The sequence below is a fragment of the Carcharodon carcharias genome, chromosome 17, assembly GCF_017639515.1.
Source record: "Carcharodon carcharias isolate sCarCar2 chromosome 17, sCarCar2.pri, whole genome shotgun sequence".
NCBI lineage: Eukaryota > Metazoa > Chordata > Chondrichthyes > Lamniformes > Lamnidae > Carcharodon > Carcharodon carcharias.
Window position 1 is genome coordinate 15,539,831 of NC_054483.1, and position 22,731 is coordinate 15,562,561.

Here is a 22,731-nt window from a genome sequence, read left to right on the forward strand (position 1 = left end):
GTAGTTTCGTCATCAAATCATGGGATGCTATAAACGCACAGACTGTCAGATCATTCAAAAGACACAGGATATCCAATTCAGTGGATGGGAGATGAAGATTTGTTGTGGAGGGATGACTTTGAAACCGAAAGTGCTAAATCTGATCCAGAATGAGATCTTCACGATGCTGCCATAGCCAGAGTGACTTGGAGCGAATTTGATGAACTCTTTGTGTTGGAAGCCAAAGTTAATGAATTTGATGGTTTTTAAAATGCTTTGATTGTGGTTAAAGGTACGCTTGTAGAATTTATTCATTCAATAAAACATGTTGCTTCGATTTAGTTTGTATTACCGTTGTTATTTTTTTTCACATTTCAAAATGATGATCACATAAATCAACACTCTGCATATAAGTCAAAACGCAACCTTTCCACCCTCCCCGCCTCACCCCACCTGTCCAGTCCCCGACCCCCAGTTTTTGGAATGATTCTCTTGAGCCTTCGAAAGCCAGCTTGTACCCTGTGATCTCGGTAGTCCCATTCCTCTTGCTCTTTCTCACAGCTTGTAAATGTTAGCACTTGCAAGTCATTATCCAGTTCCCCCCTTTGCAAGTTACTGTTGAATCAGCTTCCACCATCTGTTCAGGCAGTGTGCAACAACTCACTGGGCAAAATTATATTTCCTCATGTCATATCTGGTTCTTTAGCCAATCATCTTAAATCTGTGTCCTCTGGCTATCAACCTTCCTGCCACTGGAAACAGTTTCTCTTCCTTTACTCTGTTAAAATCAGTAACCTAACAGCAAATAAAGATGCGGAGTTTTATTGGCAGTCGTTGGATGGGGAAATCCTTCTTTGCTGCACCTCTGATGTCAACCACGTTTCCACCAATCTTGCACCCATGTTATGGCTGCCAATTCAGCCAGTGCTCCAAGGAAATTCCCAGCAGTTGTTCTTTGCATTACTGTCATCAGGTATCTGGGTAATTGTGGCATAATAAATGTGGTTATATTTGAAATGCGATAGCACACTGACACGAGCTGTTTTCCTATTTGCTTTGCAGTATCCCTGAAACAGAAGACTGAGGTGGAACCGTACTCGGCACACCCAGGCAACACACTCGAGCTGCGCTGCCGCCTGAGGGAGGATGTCCAGAGCATTGACTGGACAAAGGACGGGGTACAGCTGCCCACCAACAACCGCACCCGAATCACAGCCGAGTACCTACAGATCACCAACTCAGTGCGAGAGGACTCTGGCCTCTATACCTGTGTCACCGATGGCCCATTCGGCAGTGAGACCTCACACTTTGCTGTCAATGTGTCTGGTACGTGGAAATCCAGGACAAAGGGAAGCATTGCCAGAGCAGCCTGAAGCCTGCTGATGAGCCGGAAGGGATAGAAAGACACACCTCGGGTGGAATTAGATAAAGGGAGGGGTACAAAACAATACACTGACTTTCACTTCCTGTTATACAGCCTGTCTGGTATTCAGCTATATGGAAGTGGGTACAGAATATGGGGGACAGGTATCGCAGTTGGAAGATATGATTCCATTTATTTTTGTGTCCCCAGCCAATTTCATCCACATCATCTATTATTTTAAATAAACACAGGGAATGCTGCATCTACTTGGCTGATCTGTCAGCATCTGTGAAGAGCAATGACTGGTTACTGTTTGGTGTTATGACCCTCACGACCCAAAGCAGCACCTGTCATCTGGGCAGTGTCAACTTTCACGATAGAGATTTTCACTCATTTTCCTGTGATGGCAACCTGAAGCAGACTGTTCGTAACCTTGGTGTTGCATTTGACCTGGAGATAAGCTCTCCATCACTTATCTCTGCCATTAGTAAAACTGCCTATTTGCAGCTCTGTAACATCACCCAGTGCCAACCCTCCAGCCCATCTGCTGAAACCCTCAGGCTTGCCTTTGTTATGTTTAGACTTGACCATTCCAACACAATCCTGGCCAGTCTCCACATTCTACCATCTGTAAACTTGAGGTCACCCAAAGTGCTGACGCTGCTAATTCAAGCGACTCCCATTCAACCATCACCCCTGTGCTCATTGACCTACATTGGCAACACCTCGATTTTAAAATTCTCGTCCTTGTTTTTGAATTGCTTCATGGCCTCCCCCTCCCTTTCTCTGTAATCTCCTCCAGCCCCTCAAAACTCCAAACTCTCTGCACTCGTCTAATTCTGGCTTTTGCATATCACCGAATCTAATTGTCCACCAATGGTAGCTGTCCCTTCAACTGCCAAGGTGCTAAGCAGTGGAATTCCTTTCTTCTAAACCCCTCTGCATCTCTTTGCTCAAAGATGCTTCTTCAAACCGAGCTCTTTAACCAAACATTTGGGCCATCTGTCCTAATATCTTATTCTGTATATGATGTCAAACTTAGTCTGATAAGGCTTTTTATAAGGCACCTTGGGGTGTTTGAGCATGTTCAGGGCATTATGTAAATACAACCTTGTTGATATGATTTTTCCCCCATTATATGGCTAATTGTCCAGTTAGGTGGAGTGGACGCCTGGTCTTGGAGTGGCGCACACAGCCTCACTGGTTTGATCGCCATTGAAAACAAGAGCAGCTAGTCTAAACCTTCAAGCCTGAGGTAATGGGGTTAATACTTAGTCAACATGAATTCTTGCTGAAGTGTTATTGTCATAGATATAGTGTGGCCCCTGATCCCATGTTTGTGGAACACTCTACAAACTCCTGGTGCCTTTAACCCTAAATAATGCAATCCCACTCCTCGTCTAGATACCTTGTTCTCAGTGGAGGATGATGAGGATGAAGATGAAGATGATGAAGAAGATGATGAAGACGGTGACAATGATGAAGAGGATGAGTCAGAGGAAACAGCCAAAGGCAGGAAGGAAGCACGTAAGTGAGGAGGGGGTGGAGGCACAGGTGATTCACAGGAGCAGTTTATGACTGAATATGGTCTCACCAAGATCCTCTCTGATCTGGTTTTCCTTGTCTATTCCCAAGTTGACAATGGATAAATTGCCGCAGTGGCTGCCATTGTTGGCCAGTTGATACATAATCAAGATAAGACCAACACAGTTGGCACAGGAACCCCGTGTCGCAGTTTTTGGAGAAATGACTGCAACATCTGGTACCCGCTGGATTTGGGACAAATTAAGCACAGCGCACATAATGCTAACAGAGTGTTCCAGGAACCATGTACGGATAGGTTCCTCCCTGTTTGACCATACACTGAATGAAATATTAATGGCGTGTGACATCGAGGAGTGAAACTGCATTTTAATAGCACCTTTCTGAACTTAGGCAGTGGAATAATTTTGAAGTAACATAGAAAACATGGCTGCCAATTTGCACATAGCAAGATCCCAAGATTAGCAATGTGATAATGAGCAAGAGCCCTTTTTTCATAAAGGCAGTTGAAGGATGAATATTGGTCAGGAGACTGGAGAAATTCGAAATACTGACTGTAGAATCTTTTACACCCACGTGATAGGGCAGGCCAGGCTTGGTTTAAGGTCTCATCCGAGAGGCAGCACCTCTGACAGAGTGCTGCACTGGAAAGTCAGCTTTGATGTTTGTGCTGAATGCCTGGAGTGGAACATGAAACCACCAGCTTCTGGTTCAAAGGTGACAATGCTACCATTTGAGCCACAGTACTTAACATTGTGTAAAGTAAGTGGCTGGTGCATCATTGAAACACACTGGGACGTGAGATGTTTCGTATTCTGTCACAGCAAATGAGGCTCCCAGTACAAGGTGTAAGATAGCCAAGAAACTACCAGCTTTGAGTTCTCTGTGATTAGTTGAACAGTGTTTGAAGAAGACAGCCTTTAGACTGAGCTGATACTGTATGTTGGTATGCTACCCACCAAAGCTGCCTTAAGCTTGAACACTTAACAATGACAGAAGTTGCTTAAAAGCCCTGTCTCACTATATTCGGGCTGCTGGAGAGCAGATGTTTTAAAGAGAGCATTTAAAACCCAGAACCTGAGGGTGCAGTATATTAGAAAATGATTCACAATCTGTGGTTAGGCTTCTTTTGCTGAAGACCTTGGGATCCGGAGAGATTTTTTTAAAATTATTTCTTGATGTGTATGTGTCACTGGCTAAGCCATCATTTATTGCCTATCCCTAAGTACTCTTGAGAAGGTCCTGGTGAGCTGCCTGCTTGAACTGTTGCATTCCATGCGGTGTAGGTACACCCACAGTGCTGTTAGGGAGGGAGTTCCAGGATTTTGACCCAGCGACAGTGAAGGAACGGCAATATAGTTTCAATTCAGTATGGTGAGTGACTTGAAGAGAAACTTCTAGGCGATGTTCCCATCTATCTGCTGCCCTTGTCCTTCTAGATGGTAGTGGTTGTGGGTTTGGAAGGTGCTGTCTAAGAAGGCTTGGTGAGTTCCAGCAGTGCATCTTGTAGATGGTGCACACTGTTGCCACAGTGCGTAGGTGGTGGAGGGAGTGAATGTTTGTGGATGGGGGGCCAATCAAGAGGCTGCTTTGTCCTGGACGGTGTTGAGCTTCTTGAGTGTTGTTGGAGTTGCACTCATCCAGGCGAGTGGAGCGTATTCCACCACACTCCTGACTTGTGCCTTGTAGATGGTGGACAGGGCAGTCAGGAGGCGAGTGACTCGCCGCAAAATTCCCAGCCTTTGACCTGTTCTTGCAACCACAGTATTTATATTTAGTTCAGTTTCCAGTCATTGGTAAACCTCAGGATGTTGATAGTGGGGGAGTCACTGATGGGAATGCCGTTGAATGTAAAAGGGTGATGGTTAGATTCTCTCTTTTTGGAGATGGTCATTGCACAAAGGCCACTTATCAGCCCAAGCTTAAATGTTGTCCAGGTGATGCTGGACATGGACATGGACTGTCAGTATCTGAGGATTCATGGAAGTGCTGGATATTGTGCAATCATCAGCGAACATCCCCACCTCTGACCTTAGGATGAAAAGGCCATTGATGGAGCAGCTGAAAGTTCCTCTGTTCCTATGTTAGGCTGAAGATATTACCTTGTGGACCTCCTGCTGTGATATTCTGGGGTTGAGATGATTGACCTCCAACACCCACAACCATTTTGTTAGTTATGACTCCAACCAGTGGATAGTTTTCCCCTGATTCCCCAGGCTTGCGAGGGCTCCTTGGTGCCACACTCAATCAAATGCTGCCTTGATGTCAAGGGCAGTCACTCTCACCTCACCTCTGGAGTTCAGCTCTTTTGACCAGTTTTGAACCATGGCTGTAATGAGGTCAGGAGCTGAGTGGCTCTGGTGGAACCCAAACTGAACGTCAGTGAGCAGCTTATGGCACTTGATAGCACTATCAATAACACCTTCCATCACTTTGCTGATGATGAAGAGTAGACTGATGGGGTGGTAATTGGCCTGGTTGGATTTGTCCTGCTTTTTATGGGCAGGACATACCTGGACAATTTTCCACAGTGCTGGATAGATGCCAGTGTTGCAGCTGTACTGGAACAGCTTGGCTAAGGGGGCAGCTTGTTCTGGAGCATAATCTTCAGTATTGTTGCCAGAATGTTGTCAGGGCCCGTAGCCTTTGCACTTCAGCCTTCAGCCGTTTCTTGATGTCACGTTGAGTGAACTGAATTAGCCGAAGATTGACATCTGTGAGAACTCCGGAGAAGGCTGAAATGGATCATCCACTCGGCACTTCCGCCTGAAGATTGTTGCAAGTGGCTCAGCCTTATCTTTTGCACTGATGTGCTCAGCTCCACGATTATTGAGGACGGGGATATTTGTGAAGCCTTTTCCTCCAGTTAGTTGTTTAGTTGTCCACTGCAATTCATAACTGGATGTGGCAGGACTGCAGAATCTAGATCTGGCCTGTTGGCTGTGGAGTAGCTTAACTCTGTCTATTGTTTGCTGAATCCGCTGGTTGGCATTTAACTAATCCTGTTGTAGCTTCACCAGCTGTATGATGGAATTCAAGCTTGGAGCAAGCATAATGGATCACTCTCAGCTTGCATTGGAACTTTCTGCTGTTAGCCAGTCCCCACCTCTGTCATAATTGTTCTCTTATTCACACTTTCACACCCCTCCTTCCCCGCACCCTTGCTGCCCACTATCCTCCTCGCCCACACACTCCCTCTGGCATTCCTTCCCTCTCATCCCGCCCTCCCTCACCCTCATGCTCCCTCACGTACTCCTCCCCTCCTGTGCTCCTTCCTTCCCTCCCCTCCCACGCTCCTTTCTCTCACTCCCTTTGCTTTCTTGGCTAATAAAGAAATAAATCTGTGCTGAAGAATGATGAATCTCTGAACTACATGCAGCCTGGACTGGAGCTTTGGCAGGAAGAAGATAAATAGGGGAGAGTGACAAACTCTGATTTTAAAGTCACTCTTTGTCACATGTACCATTCTCCATTGTTCATCACACTGACTGGAAGCTTACCACTGGTGCCAGGGACAGAAAACTGCATGTCAGCATTGAAAGATCTTTTTTCTTGTCTAATTGACACAAGAGTTGGTCTCCCTTTCATTCCTAAAGATGCATCAGCAAGGCAACAATTAATTAATTGTCTTTTTTGTCTTAGTTTTTTTTTGTTAACTCTGGTGCTCACAAATAATGGTGATTTGCCTGACAAGTTGAATTTGCACCTGAATAGCTGATGCTGTTTTTGGATTCTCAGACTTGATGTTGTGGTGGAGGAGTCATTCGCAGGCATATCATGAACCACGATGACTCCAGCTATCTCTTCAAATGTACAATGCCTGTCTTTATCAAGAGTAATTATCGGCCAAGATTATCACTGAAATAAAAACAGAACGTTAAGAATACTCAAACAAAACCAGAAAATGCTGGAAAAACTCAGCAGGACTAGCAGCATCTGTGAAGAGGGAAACAGAGTTAACGTTTCAGAGTTAAAGCCTTCTTCAGGACTGGGAGAAGTTTTAATTCTTCCAGATTGGAGTCAAGAAAAAGAAGGAAAAACTGAAGGCAAAGGCCCTGTGATAGGATGGCGGTCGGTGAGATTAAGTGACCAAAGGGATGATGTTGCAAGGCAAAAGGAAAATGGGAATGGCACAAGTGAAAAAAAAACCAAAGATGAAAGGTGTAAATGGTAATAGCAGAATCATCACCAGAATCACCTGTCTGGGGAAAACAAAAATAGGAGCTGTAGTTTTGATCTGAACTCATTGAAATCAGTGTTGAGTTCGGAAGGCTGTCAAGTGTCTCATCAAAAGATGGCTTGGTGTTCCTTGAGCTTCTGTTGGGATTGATTTACTGTTTTATTCAGTAACTTGCTGTGATCTGTTGTGCAATCTGTTACCCTCATATTGGCAGGGGGTGAGGTTGGGGGGCAGTGGTGTGCTGCGCACCAGAGACACTCCCATGGTTCACGATCTAGGACTTGTCAGACAAGAAATAATATTTCAGCTCAAACAACCCCACTTTAAATTTATGACAGTCACTGATCCTTCCGACACGTTATTCCAAAGCTTTGTAAGCGCTTCCCAGAACTGTTGGGCAGTGAAGCAGCCCAGGGGTTGGAACAAGCAGGCTTTTTGTCGGTTATTTGTGGAGGGCACTGCTGGGCTGGACACTGGGGAATCTGCAGCTCTTTAAATTGTGCCTTGGAATCCTAGTCAAATCTTTCTCGCACATCGCCCCCATTTGAGTATTAGACACATGTCCCATGTTGTTCGGGAAGGCAGTGCGGTTTTGTTTGATTTTTTCCGCCCACTCTCTGATGTTTAGCCAGCTTACAGATTGAATCATTGACTGAGAGCTGTCTGGAGTTGATGGAAATGGTATCATGTGCTGGTCCGAGTGCCAATTCTGTTTGGAGACATTCCTGGAGGTTTTATCACAAGGCCTCGAACCACCTCACCTGATCAAAGAGCATATTATCCCCATCCCCTCATTTTGTATAATCAATAAACCAAAGTGTTCAAAGGAAATTTCAACAAGAATGCAGCTTTTCTTTCATGCCCTGTGGAATTTTCTCCTGGGTGTTTTTATAATGATGTAAAGGCACCAATCACTCATAAGAGATTGGGTAAACACGTAGTGCATTCATTTATTGAGAATAGGTACTTGAGAAAATATATACATGGATAGGAAGCTTGACAGACATCAACAGAGCTGTGTGTGCTGTGTTCTGCTCACAGCCAAAGTGAAACTGAGACTAGATCACATAACACACTTCCCTGTGAGTAATGGCATGCTGCTACCCCTCAAAGGCATAATAAAACAGGTTTTGCTCGTAAGAGTGCCCAGGAGAGTAATCTTCAATCCCTGGAGACTTCAGGGCAACATGTGGTCTGTTTGAGGGTTATGGGACAGGGGTAATTATGTCAACGCCTCCACCATGTTTCCAGCCATGAGACTAGAGCACTGAGGCCTGACTGAAGGAGTTGCTGGCAGAGGTGGACAGATTTGGAGAGAATGTGGGAAGCTTTGAAGAGCGGGTGACTGAAGAGAGGAAGGTCACGAAGGCAGTGGGTAATTCAACCTGGCGTAACTCATTAAAAAAAATTCTACTGGACAGGAGAGAGAGAAAAAAATGAAACAAGCAAAGAATTTTACACAGGAGGTTGCTCAGTAGCTCAGAGTTTGAAGTTTCGGACAGAAACCCTCAGGGTGGCTGGGAACATGCTGTGAGGGGTGCTGTGACAGTCTGTTGTTCACTGTCACTTCAATGTTGAAGCAGATGGGACCGTCCCACTGCTTTACTTGAAACAAACGAGTGCCAGCATGACTTTTTTCTCAGCAGTTAAAGCTGCTGAGTTAGGACAAGAGTGTGTCTGAAATGCAGGGCATAACTTGAGCGTGTCTGAAATGCAGGGCATAACTTGAGCGTGTCTGAAATGCAGAGCATAACTTGAGTGTGTCTGAAATGCAGGGCATAACTTGAGTGTGTCTGAAATGCAGGGCATAACTTGAGTGTGTCTGAAATGCAGGGCATAACTTGAGTGTGTCTGAAATGCAGGGCATAACTTGAGCGTGTCTGAAATGCAGGGCATAACTTGAGCGTGTCTGAAATGCAGGGCATAACTTGAGCGTGTCTGAAATGCAGGGCATAACTTGAGTGTGTCTGAAATGCAGGGCATAACTTGAGCGTGTCTGAAATGCAGGGCATAACTTGAGCGTGTCTGAAATGCAGGGCATAACTTGAGCGTGTCTGAAATGCAGGGCATAACTTGAGCGTGTCTGAAATGCAGGGCATAACTTGAGCGTGTCTGAAATGCAGGGCATAACTTGAGCGTGTCTGAAATGCAGGGCATAACTTGAGCGTGTCTGAAATGCAGGGCATAACTTGAGCGTGTCTGAAATGCAGGGCATAACTTGAGCGTGTCTGAATTGCAGGGCATAACTTGAGCGTGTCTGAAATGCAGGGCATAACTTGAGCGTGTCTGAAATGCAGGGCATAACTTGAGCGTGTCTGAAATGCAGGGCATAACTTGAGCGTGTCTGAAATGCAGGGCATAACTTGAGCGTGTCTGAAATGCAGGGCATAACTTGAGTGTGTCTGAAATGCAGGGCATAACTTGAGTGTGTCTGAAATGCAGGGCATAACTTGAGTGTGTCTGAAATGCAGGGCATAACTTGAGTGTGTCTGAAATGCAGGGCATAACTTGAGCGTGTCTGAAATGCAGGGCATAACTTGAGCGTGTCTGAAATGCAGGACATAACTTGAGCGTGTCTGAAATGCAGGGCATAACTTGAGCGTGTCTGAAATGCAGGGCATAACTTGAGCGTGTCTGAAATGCAGGGCATAACTTGAGCGTGTCTGAAATGCAGGGCATAACTTGAGCGTGTCTGAAATGCAGGGCATAACTTGAGCGTGTCTGAAATGCAGGGCATAACTTGAGCGTGTCTGAAATGCAGGGCATAACTTGAGCGTGTCTGAAATGCAGGGCATAACTTGAGCGTGTCTGAAATGCAGGGCATAACTTGAGTGTGTCTGAAATGCAGGGCATAACTTGAGTGTGTCTGAAATGCAGGGCATAACTTGAGTGTGTCTGAAATGCAGGGCATAACTTGAGTGTGTCTGAAATGCAGGGCATAACTTGAGTGTGTCTGAAATGCAGGGCATAACTTGAGTGTGTCTGAAATGCAGAAGATTGTACATATGTCATGAACAGGGAACCTGTTTCACTTTCTGTTGTAGTGGTGGGCCAGTGATTGACATGGAGAGTCTGAGCCAATACTTCTGAAGGCTTAATTTCAAGGCCTCCTTCTTGAATGCCTTTTATTACAGGCCACGGCATCGTATTGAGGTGTCTTGGTTTCCCCTTTGGGTCCAGGTTAGAGTTTTTTGAAGGCTCCCAATCCTGTTGGGTTTGGTGTTGAGCTCCCCATGGCTGCGTTGACAAAGCCTTGTAGCCGCCACGCCCCCCCCCCCCCCCACCCCACCTTCACCTGGTTCCTGGCAGCAAAGCCCAACTGCCTCAAACTCAGTGCAAAATCTGAGATGGCAGGAAGTATGAAATGTGCTTTGTTTTATTGAACATTTTGCTTAAGGGGAAAAGAGACCTCATTTTAAATGACCTATTTCCCGCTTCCACCCCTCCCCCCACCCTTCACCTGACAAATTGTATTGCTGTAACAGTGATTGAGGAGATTGGGTGATAAATTTGACTGAAAACTCAGTCAGTGTTATTGGCAAGTGCTGGAACTTGATACATCAGTGCGCCTCTGGCTCTCTTGATTAACCTCCTCATCCGCGGTTCTTAATGTCAGCCCATTCTGAAGTGTGTGATTTCCATAATGAATGCAGGAATTAGACAATGGCATTCAAAGATGCAGAATGAACTTCTTGTATAGAGTGCCTGAAATGGCAGTTCAAACCTTGCCGTTCAGGTAAAAAATGAAATCTCTTCTGCCTAGCTGCAGAAGATCCTACACACGTACTGACTCAGTGAAAGGAGTAGATTCCTCCAGGTTGGTGAAGCACAAATTCTTCAATTCCATCTGACCACATGCACACGCTGACGCTAGCAAGTTTTTATCTGGAGCATTTTTAACAGTATTCCAGGGACTGTGCCATCAACTCTGGTTTGCCATAAAGTGTCAACCTTGTGGTAGAACTCTCACGGTTCGGAGTCAGGAGGCTGTGAGTTGAAGCCACACTCCAGAGTCCAGAGCTCATATTGTAGGGACGCCCAGTGCAGTCCTGAGTCAGTGCGACACTGTTCGAGGTACCAATTTTCTGAAAGAACGTTATGCTGAGGCCCCATCTTCCCCCTCAGCTGAATGTGATGATCCCATACCATTATTTTAAAGAAGAGCAGGGGAAGTTATTTCCAGTGTCCTGACAATATTTAGCCCTCAACCAGCATCACTAAAAGATACAAAGTTCTGTTCATTATCGTGTTATCTGTGGGTTCATGCAAATTGATTGCTGCTTTCTACCTTACAGCAGTGACGATACTTAATTACCTTAAATGGCTGCAAAATGCTTTGGGACATCCAGAGTTGTGCAAGGTGCTGTGTAGATGCAAGTCATTCTTTCTCACTAGTCTGGATAAGAAAAAGAATTGAACTAGCAATATTGGGTTATAGGGAATGGTGTCAACCCTGCCGAATTTTTGAAGTACACCTTCCACCCTGAACTGCTGTGCCATGGGGAAGCAGTTTTCCGAACGTCCTCTACTCTGGAAGAAAGTGGCGAAAAAAATCCATCTCAGTGGACAGGAAAGTTCAGCTCCCCTTCCCCATACGAGTCTCGGGAATACCACCCAGCGACCTCGCCACGATGGCATGGCCTTCTCTTGACTCCAGCTTGGAATGGTGAAGGGGTTTAGTGTGACCGAGGTGATAGCTGATGGACTGATGCTCCATGTCTTACTGCCAGGCACTGCCAGTGGCAATTGTGATGGCAAAAACAACCTAGGGCCCTCAGTGGAGTTATCTGGAGGAGGCAGAGGCAAGAATCCAGAATCTACCTCCGTTATTAAACACAGACCAGGGTTCAGTGAGGCCAGTCAGTTGGCTTTCTGTCTTCCTGTTCGTTTGCACGGTTGACTCCTGGAATAAACTAGTCAAGTTGTGTAAACTGATCCATTATTGTTTAAAAAGACCCTTTCTGCGCCTACACGCTCAGTCCGACAGGTGCAAGCATGAAGCAGCAGCTTTGACAGACAGCTCAAAATTGAGTTCCGACCAGCTTTGTCATCTTCTGGCTCCTCATCAGTTTTTAATGCATTCATAAACTGAATACAATTTCAAGAATTTGTAAAGGGATCAATAGGGGAACAGGAAGCCTTGTAGCTTCTCCTCAAGTCTGGGCTATCAGTTGCACTCCAATTGTAACTGAGCCCAGGAGGCTCTTCCCAGCTGCTGTCAGGTTAATCCTCTACCTTGAGTCAACTCTTGATCTGACACTGGCAGATGTGCTGTCTGACTGATGTTGGGATGCAGCTGGGCTGCGATCACCCAGCTCCAGAATGGAGCAAGCCAAGCAAGGCAATTATGCCAGGAGGAAATTGTTGCCCAGGGAAAATCTGATGTGATTTTTATTCAGAATTGTTGGTGCAAAAAGATGCACGTAACCTCCACATTCGCAACTTGCATTTATTTAGCACTGATGTCCGAAGATGCTTCACAGGAGTGACACCGAGGCAAGAAAAGGAGGCATCAGGGCAGCTGACCAAAAGTCTGGTCAGAGACGTAGCATTTAAGGAGAGACTGAAAGAAAAGAGAGAGAGAGATGTGCATTCCAGAGCTTAGGACCCAGGCACCTGAAGATAAAGCTAAAGAATAATGAGGCAACGAAAATGGAGGGCTCAGCAAGAGGACAAAATTGGAGGGGGTAATGATTTCAGGACAGTTGGTGAATAGGACAGATATAAAGCAATTACGGCCAAGTTCAGTTTGTATTGGCGCATTGTTTGTCGTTCTTAGGGAAGGTGTAATCTTACCTCCTGGTGATAGTGAGAGCCTCAGTACAATGACATCAGTGTAACATGTCCAAGGCAAATAATTCTGAGCAGCATAGAAATAAGCGGAGAATAATGCAGGTAATGATGCATGAATTAAAAATGGAGGGGTTTATTTTTTCCTCAGTTGAGTTTGAGCGTTTCACATTGGATCGGATCTCTTTGCCAACATGGTCATGCTTCTGATTGACAACTTGGGCTAGCCAGTGAGCTTTGAGAAAAATAACCTGTCTCTTGTTCTGAACAGGAGCCCCGTACTGGTCCCAGCCGGAGAAGATGGAGAAGAGACTTCATGCCGTGCCCGCCATGAAAACTGTGAAATTCCGCTGCCCAGCTAGTGGGAATCCACCACCATCACTGCACTGGTTAAAGAATGGCAAAGACTTCAAACAAGATCATCGGATTGGTGGCTTCAAGGTATGGTCAAATCATCATCCTATATCCAAACAATATGACTGTGGTGTCATGTTCTACCCAAAACCAGGGGCAAGCATTCATTATATAACTTTACACTAAGAACTAGGAGCAGGAGTAGGCTGTACCTCTGGACCCCTCAAGCCTGCTCCACCATTGAATGAGATCACGGCTGATCTTCTGCCTCAACTACACTTTCCCACCCCATCCCCATATCCCTTAATTCCTTTAGTGTCCAAAACTCTTATCAATCTCAGTCTTGAATATATTTATTGACTGAACATGCAAAACTCTCTGGAGTAGAAATTCCAAAGACAAGTCTCTGTATCTCACCCAGAAATGGAAGCTAACCTGTGGTTTTGCCCACCTTTTCCTCCTTACTAAAGGGCTGATTCTACACCAGCTAGCTGAGGTAACTCATTGGATGTGCTGGTTGTCAGGTATATTCTGATATTTATTTATTCAGCCTGGCTTAATAATGGAGGATCAATTGAGAGTATGAATCCTGATGTACTTGATTAAGATAACAGGCGTTTTGCAAGAATCTTATCAACCAAAATTTGACCCCGAGTCACATATGGCAATATTTACGCAGGTGATCAAAAGCCTGGTTGAAGAGATATGTATTAATAAGGGCCTTAAAGGAAGACAAAGATCCAGAAATGTTTAGTGAAGGTATTCCAGAGATTAGGGTCTCGGCAGCCGAAGGCACAGCCATCAATGGTGGAACAATTAAAACCAGCCAGAATTGGAGGACCACAGAGATCTCGGAGGGTTGTAGGACTGGAGGAAGTTACAGAGATAGGGAGGGACAAGGTTACAGAGATCTCGGAGGGTTGTAGGGCTGGAGGAAGTTACAGAGATAGGGAGGGACAAGGTTACAGAGATCTCGGAGGGTTGTAGGTCTGGAGGAAATTACAGAGATAGGGAGGGACAAGGTTACAGAGATCTCGGAGGGTTGTAGGGCTGGAGGAAGTTACAGAGATAGGGAGGGACAAGGTTACACAGATCTCGGAGGCGGTTGGAGAGGCGGGAAGGGCACCTGATATGCAGCCCTTAGCAGCCAGGTGCAACCTGAGATCACATTTGCTAAAAGCCTGAGGATCCAGTAATAAAATGCCAAATGCCAATCAGGCAAATCCAGGCAAGTTAACTGTTAGATTGGATCTAACTGCTAAGAGCTCTGCATCAGGTGTCAGTGCCTCCAGCACAGGCTTAGCTCACTGTAAGAACTCATCTTTAATTAAGTAATTTCTTCTTGTTTCAGTTTAATAACATGCATGCCTTTCAGCTTCTTGATTTGACCTGTGGTTCAATGCACTGCAGGATTTATTTTTTTTAACTCTTTCAAAGATTTTAAATGTTGGGAACACTGGGAGTCTGTGTAAATGGATAGTGGGGAAATCTCTAACTCAGCAAGATGCCTGCTTCCTTTGGACATTAGTTCCTGAGGGAGGAAAGTACCTGAGGAGATGGTGCATTTGACCTCTGGCCTTTTTCGACCCAGTAAGATTGGCTAAACTCTCAAACGGCCCCAACAATGGCCTTGCCTGCCAGACCAAAATGGGTGACCAAGTTGGATCAGGGTGTTCGGCATGAAACAAGTGTAATTGAAGTCAGAAGCACAGCAAGGAAGTTGAACTGGACAGATATGGACCATGAATGCTCATGGGAGCAGACCCGCCAAGTCAACAGTTGAAGATAGAGAGGAGTTGCCAGTGCCCTGATTCCCCAGTAATGGCACAGGGCTGAGTGGGGGAGGTTTCAACAACTCTCCAAGTTGAGTGATGGGGGTCTAAACTGACCGATACACATTTACTGAGCTTTGAACTCAGTCACTCGCATGAATTCAGCTGCCCTCCCTTTTTCAGTGAGCCTCAGTGAAGCTGGGGCTGCTAAGTGTTGGCTGCTGAAGGATTCCACTGTGCCTTTGCATGCCAATTTGCCTTGTTAAACTGCTATTGACATTTCTGTTGGTTCTCTGCCCTGTATCAGACGTCTGATTAAAACTGTGGGTGTGTTGACAGTTAGCTTTCACTCCTTTCATCTCTCCACTTCATTGAAATCATACTTTGGGGGATGATTTCCAAGAGGGGGCCTGGGTTCAAGTAAATACATCCATTGAAGGGAAGCTGGGCCATGCGTTTTCATCAAGAAAGCATTTGCCCCAATAATAACGTGATGCAAAGGGAATGACATGGCAGAGGAGGAGGCCATTCGGCCCATCATGTCTTTGACAGACGTACTTCACTGGAGTTCTGTGAATAATCTTTTCCAGTTCTCAGGGTAGCTGATGTAGCAGGATCTCTCTTTGGGATTTCCACCTTGTGCTTCATTTCACAAATCTGTGTCAAACCTTTTAAACACGGGCTCTTAGAATTTGGATGAAAGAAATTTTATTCTTTGGAAGTCAGGCAATGATGTGACACCACATCAGGAGATGGTGGCGTGGTGGTAATTTCACTGAAGTCGGAAATCCGAAGGCCCAGGCAAATACCCTGGGGATATGGGTTCAAATCCCATTCTGGCACTTGGTGGAATTTAAATTCAGTTGATAAGTCTGGAACATAAAGCTAACCTCAATGATCATGACCGTGAAACTATCATTGATTGTTGTAAGAGCCCATCTCGTTCACTCATGTCATACAGGGAAGGAGATCTGCTGTCCTTATCTGGTCTGGCCTACCTGTGAGTCCAGATCCACAGCAATGCGGTTGACTCTTAACTGCCCTCTGAAATGATGTATAACCACTCAATTCAAGGGAAGTTAGGGACGGGCAACAGCAAGGAGTAAAAGCGAAGACAAAGGCCATCCCATAATATCCAATTCCCCATCGCTGCTGGCCTTGCCAGAGAAGCCCACACCCAATGAAAGAATGAAGGAAAAAACAGCCACAAGCAGTGACTCAGAATCAGATTTTGTTTTTCTAATGTCCCTGTGAAGCATCTTTTATCACATGAAAAGTTCTTTATAAATACAAGCCGATGTCTTGCCCATTATCATGACCTCGGGTGGTGGGGTGGGGGGGGTGGAGGAGTTGGGGAAGTTGGAGATTATGGGATGGCCATAGTCTTCTCCTTTACCCCTCGCTGCAGCATGGCGCTACCCTGGAAAGGCACACATCAGGTTGCTGTCAGGAGTCTTGGTCTGAGGGAGTGACTTGCAGTCAGCCAGATCCTGTGGCACATGCTGGGAGTGAGAGGGTGGGACTCAGAATTGACCTGCTGCTCTGTTTCGGGGGGGTAAGTATTGCTTGGATGGTACTGAATACCTGGTTCCCTTGCCCCACCCTCATCCCCACTACCACATGCAGCAGCAAGATGAATGGTAGCCCTATATAGTGAAGACGGCTGCATACCTCAGTGACACCGGAGAGGCTTTCATTTGCAAGTACTGAAACTGGATGCTGTTGACACCCAGTTTCTATTGTGTGTCTCTCCTGTCACTGAAGGCTATCCTCAGTCAGCTACCTTAGCTCAGAATGAGGCTTTCTGAATGATGTGTTCTGCAGAGGATCCCCCAGCCAGTTGGAGCAGTTGTGTTTTAACCTGTTCTAGAGGGCGACAAGTGCTGAGTTATCACAATTTGTCCCCTTTATTCCTAGGAGTCAACTGAACCCTGGCTGACGTCATTTAAGGGCGGTGATTCCAGTGCTGTTGATTTGAGGTTGCTTTCACTCATTGCAGTGTAGTTGGTGGTTTAAAACCTGCCATCAGGAGGTCCTGGAGTTGGTAGAACACTCGGGGGGCCCTGTAGTTTGCTCCACCTGCTGTGTACATGTAGCTGCTGAGATGTGCCCATTAACCTTGCAGCAGGTAGTGTGCACAAGACCTGCTCATCCAACAAGAAACCAGTCCCAGGGGTACAACTTTTTCAGCACCACCCCCCACCCCCCCCCCCCAAAACCTGACTCTCCATCTGTGGCATTGAGAAGTTCAAGTTGGGAGGCTTGAGGTCATTGGTGGAGCACTCTGTACTCCTGGCTGTTGAACAGGACTGAATCACTCCTCACTGTCCTGGACTTTCATGCCAGCTTGGAACCTGTCTCTGTTTGCCATAGTACAAAGGGAGACCAGTGAAGAGATGCAGAGCAGCTAGGTTGGAAGTGAGGATCTCCCCGCCCACCCACCCCATCCACTGTAAATCCCAATATTGGCTCATGTTCAGGTACCAAGGCCTAGCTGGAGGTCCCACGTCTTGCAGTTGCCGCTGTGCCTCTCCAGTGTCATCGATCATCATGGGCACTGTCAGAGAATGCATCTCTGCAAAGGCCCATGAGAGCTGCATTGGGAGGGGCATTGCTTGCAGCAGACTACCTGATGCCCTGTGCCCGTCCCACTGGAGGGAGAGACACTGGTCTCCCTGCGAGACAGCTCTTCGCTGGGCACCAAGTATGGGCAAGGCAATTCAGTGAGGAATTTGCATCCCTGTGACACCTTTCGCAACCTCAGGATGTCCCAAAGCATTTTACAACCAATGAAGTACTTTTGAAGTGTAGTCACTGTTATAAAGGAGGGAACACAGCAGCCAAATTACTCACGACAAGCTCCCACAAACAACAATGGGATAAGCCACCAGAAAAGCTGTTTTTTCTGGTGATGTTGGCTGAGGAATAAGTATTGGCCAAGACATAAGAGGGAGAAAGGAATAGAAAGCAGTGCTAATGGCGTCAAATATAGAAGGGGGTGGATGGAGCAGAAACACATGTTGGGCTGAATAAAAACAAAAAAACTGCGGACGCTGGAAATCCAAAATAAAAACAAAAACAGAATTACCTAGAAAAACTCAGCAGGTCTGGCAGCATCGGCGGAGAAGAAAAGAGTTGACGTTTCGAGTCCTCATGACCCTTCGACAGAACTTGAGTTCGAGTCCAAGAAAGAGTTGAAATATAAGCTGGTTTAAGGTGTGTGTGTAGGGGGTGGAGAGAGAGAGAGAGAGAGGTGGAGGGGGGGGTGTTGTTGTAGGGACAAACAAGCAGTGATAGAAGCAGATCATCAAAAGATGTCAACAACAATAGTACAAAAGAACACATAGGTGTTAAAGTTGGTGATATTATCTAAACGAATGTGCTAATTAAGAATGGATGGTAGGGCACTCAAGGTATAGCTCTAGTGGGGGTGTTTTTTTTAAAAAATAATGGAAATAGGTGGGAAAAGGAAAATCTTTAAAATTTATTGGAAAAAAAAAGGAAGGGGGAAACAGAAAGGGGGTGGGGATGGGGGAGGGAGCTCACGACCTAAAGTTGTTGAACTCAATATTCAGTCCGGAAGGCTGTAAAGTGCCTAGTCGGAAGATGAGGTGCTGTTCCTCTAGTTTGCGTTGGGCTTCACTGGAACAATGCAGCAAGCCAAGGACAGACATGTGGGCAAGAGAGCAAGGTGGAGTGTTAAAATGGCAAGCGACAGGGAGGTTTGGGTCATTCTTGCGGACAGACCGCAGGTGTTCTGCAAAGCGGTTGCCCAGTTTACGTTTGGTCTCTCCAATGTAGAGGAGACCACATTGGGAGCAACGAATGCAGTAGACTAAGTTGGGGGAAATGCAAGTGAAATGCTGCTTCACTTGAAAGGAGTGTTTGGGTCCTTGGACGGTGAGGAGAGAGGAAGTGAAGGGGCAGGTGTTGCATCTTTTGTGTGAGCATGGGGTGGTGCCATAGGAGGGGGTTGAGGAGTAGGGGGTGATGGAGGAGTGGACCAGGGTGTCCCGGAGGGAGCGATGGCCTGGTTCTGTGCTGTCAATTCTATGTTGACTTCAAAATATTGGAAAATGCAGGGAAAACATGTTAGAAATAAAAATTTTCTGGTAATCAAAATCACCCTGGAGGTTTTTCCCTAAATCTGTGTGAAGGAATGTTGGTTCCATGACAGCAAGGCTGCTGAGTTCTGAGTGAGTGGCTCAGGAACCCCTGCCTTCTCATGTTGAATAGCCTCTGCTTTGTCCTTCCACATTTGCCTGGCAAAAAATAGGACGTGGCTCTGTGGAAATAATGGGTTTGATCTGATTCACAGCCTTGTAACAAAGGCATGTAACATTTTGGACCAGTTGGGTGAAAAGGCCTGTTATTGTGCTCTACATACTTGGTAACTTGCTGGAAGAGGCCTGTGCTATGAAATGAGGCTGGCAACATTGAACCGCCTTTGTTTGAAGCATTGAAGATGCCATTCTGTCCTTTGTGAGGAATCTGCCTTGTTGCGAGAGCCCAATTCAAAACCAATTTCACTGCCTTGCTCACTCTACATCTCTTGAAGCTTCCCTCAGCTTCACATGCTTAACCACTTTGATCTGAAGAGATACAATGGACCAGTAGCTTTCATTGGCAAAACTTGCTCTGCTTCAGCAACTCTTCTAGGTGGAGATTTTTCCTGAGTATCCTCAACAACTAACTCCCTTTTTTAAGAGTAATAATGCTGCGAGCTTGCTTCAGCTCTGCTTCCAACTGGCTATCTCCAGTTGAAACTCAAGCCCATTCGTCTCGTTGATTGTTTCCACAGCCTGGGAGAGATGAGAGAGCCTGATTCTGTTAGCCATGCTAAGCTGGCTACCATTGGGAGTGGTCAGATGTAGTCATGTTTCCGAGGTTCACACCAAGGTGCACTTGCAACATCTGCTTTAATGATCAGCTTGTGTTTACGTTCAGCTTGAACCTGTCACACAGCAGCTGGAACCAATGATACCATCCCTCACAACTAGGGCAGGGTTACCCATGAAGGGTTTTCTTTCCTGCTTGGGCCTGCCCTTTCATGTTGGTCAAAGGTCATTGAGAGAAAATGTCCTGGGATCACCACCAACCCAACACATTGCAGAATGTTGAGCTTCATTGCAAATAGACCTAGCAGTCTTTTAACCCTCAAAGTGCTGCAGACCAAAGAACAAGATTTAACAGCTTTTCAAGACCCTTTCATCCCTTGCAAGATTTAATCAGCAATGGAGAGGAGATTGTCTGAGCTGAGACCGCTTCATGTTCTCTTTCCATGTCTAATCACTGAAAGGGCATCACTGAATGGTTTTCTCAATCTACCTGTGTGCTAGAGAGCTTGGCACTCCATGAGGATGGGTTGCAGAGTACGGAATCTCAACAGTTCATGTGACATGAATCTTTGTTTTATTTCTCGTGTCTCACAGATTGCCCCAAAGTCCTATACTATTAAATTCTCCCTGAAAATGGCTTCTATAGATATTTGAAAATGAGGGCTGGGCCAACCAATCATAGGAACAAGAGGAGGCCATGCAACCATTTGAGCCTGTTCCACCATGATTGGTTTCAATGTCCTTTACATGCTTTACTACATATCCCTTGGTATACTAATAAAAAATCGAGATGTGATAAAACAATGTTATTAATTAATTGGTTGCTTCTTGGAAATATATTAATTGTGCTATTGATTTAAGACAGATACCAACTGAACTTTTGGCTTAAACAGTTTGCTTTCAATCAGGACTTTGGTCCTTGAGCAGCAGATTGGTGCTGACAAGTCAGATGTAAACTATTTTCAGCCAAGGCACAATCATTTGGAAGTCCAGCCTCTGTGTCACACAGCAATGAGACATAGATCACTTGAGATTCTGAGGAACAAGTTATTAACCTCCATCATGTCATCTTGGCCCAGTGTCAAATGTAAGCCAAGCATTTCCTAGTTTGGAAACTGAGGAAGTTTGAAGGAATGGCCAGACTAGACCACACAACTACAGATTCCTGTTAGTTGGGCTGAGAAGTAGAGACTTGGCCAAGATGAGTAAGGATGTTGGCATTACTTGGCATTGAGTGTCCATCGTATTGTTAGTCAGCTGTGACTCAGTGAGTAGCACTCTGAGTCAGAAAGTTCTGGATTCAGATGCCACTCTGGGGCTTGAGTACAAAAATCAAGACTGACATTCCAGTTCACTACTGAAGGAGGTGCTACCTGTCAGATAACTTGCTAAAGCGAGGCCCCATCTTCCCTTTTCAGGTGGATGTAAAAGATCCCATGGCACTATTTCAAAGAAGAGCAAGTGTCCTGGATAATATTTACCTCTTAATCAACATCACAAAAACAGATTATCTGGTCATTGTTACATTGCTGTTGTGGGAGCTTTCTGTGTACAAATTGACTGCTGTGTTCATTTCAACAGTGACTACACTTCAGGAGTACCTGATTGGCTGTAAAGTGTTTGAGAAGTCTGGTGGTCATGAAAGATAATTGTAAATCTCCTTTTTCTTTTTCTTTAATCTTATGTTCTCTGCTCATCTCCTAAAGATACGCTCGCAGCACTGGAGTCTCATCATGGAAGGAGTTGTACCTTCGGACAAGGCCAATTACACCTGTGTGGTGGCGAACAAATATGGCAGCATTAACCACACATACCAGCTGGACGTTGTTGGTAAGAAGCTTAGACTATTTCATTTCATGGGAACACCCTTACCAATGTTGCCAGAGGATGTCTGAATAAAGGATAACTGGGTTTATTTGTCAAATCTGGCTGTTGATTTTGGTATCTTCTGTCGTCTCTTTGAAGTGCTGTTGATCTATTTTGACTTCAAGGGCTGCAGTGTGTCTAAAACACAACCACACGCAACAATCATTTTAGTTTCTTCCAAGAATGACGATGAGTTAAGGAACATTGTGCACATCTCCCAACTTTCCTCCTTTTCCCTCTTGCCCTCCTCCCTGGCCTGTACCTTATGGAGCAGGTGCTGTTCTGTAGCTGACTGCTGTAACTCAGAGTGACCAAATTCTTGGGGTATTTACTTCCCCTCAGCTGTCACAGTGGATGCTGGAAATTTAGCACGTTGTCCTGCTCCATTCTGAGGCACAGCTTGGAGTCAGAACGTCAATCACTGACATCACACATGAGTTAGACAACAAAGCCCTCAGATTTAGAGCTTCAACAACGGCTTGTCAATTAAATCAGCCATTTTTACCTTACCTATTCTGGCCTTGGTCAGATCAATAGGAGAGAACAGAACGGAGGGCCATGACGGTAGGCAGATGGAGTTATATAGTGAGAAATTCTTTCCTGCACTTTGTATTGTGGACATTGATGTAATTGGCAAAAGAAACAGGAAAGGTGAGGGGAAAAAAACATATTAGACAGTGAGTTGTTAGAACCTGCAATGCCCTGCTCTGTAGGACACTCAATAGCTGCTTTCAAAAAGGACTTGGAAATGTAGTTGAAAAGGACAAGTTTCAGCTCTGTGAGAAAGAGTGGGGGAGTGGGTCTGATTGGACAGATCTTGCAAAGAGCCAGCACAGGCCTGATAGGCCGAATGCCCTCCTCCTGTGCTGCGTGATTTTATGATTTGAGCTGCTGAAGTTATGCCTTTGTGTACCTGTGCTGCATTGTGTTTGATGATAATGATGATGATTATGCCAATGGAATGACTTAACTCTGCTGTAGGGTCTTTCTAATGGGGATTTGCCTGCTGAATGGATTGCGCTTCCCTATGAATAGAATAGGGCTCCA

General features: G+C 45.6%; 1 protein-coding gene across 5 annotated transcripts in view; it reads left to right on the forward strand.

Moving 5' to 3' along the window:
• LOC121289581 (fibroblast growth factor receptor 1-like) overlaps positions 1 to 22,731 on the forward strand; it is a 199,000-nt gene that overhangs the window by 134,653 nt on the left and 41,616 nt on the right. For 4 of the 5 annotated variants that reach the window (XM_041209136.1, XM_041209137.1, XM_041209138.1 and 1 more), the window contains exons 3-6: positions 1,042 to 1,305; positions 2,747 to 2,869; positions 13,126 to 13,295; positions 21,525 to 21,648. In XM_041209136.1, coding sequence (XP_041065070.1) covers positions 1,042 to 1,305; positions 2,747 to 2,869; positions 13,126 to 13,295; positions 21,525 to 21,648 — 681 coding nt within the window. The remainder of the gene's footprint in view (positions 1 to 1,041; positions 1,306 to 2,746; positions 2,870 to 13,125; positions 13,296 to 21,524; positions 21,649 to 22,731) is intronic. The other variant, XM_041209140.1, reaches the window with a different exon arrangement.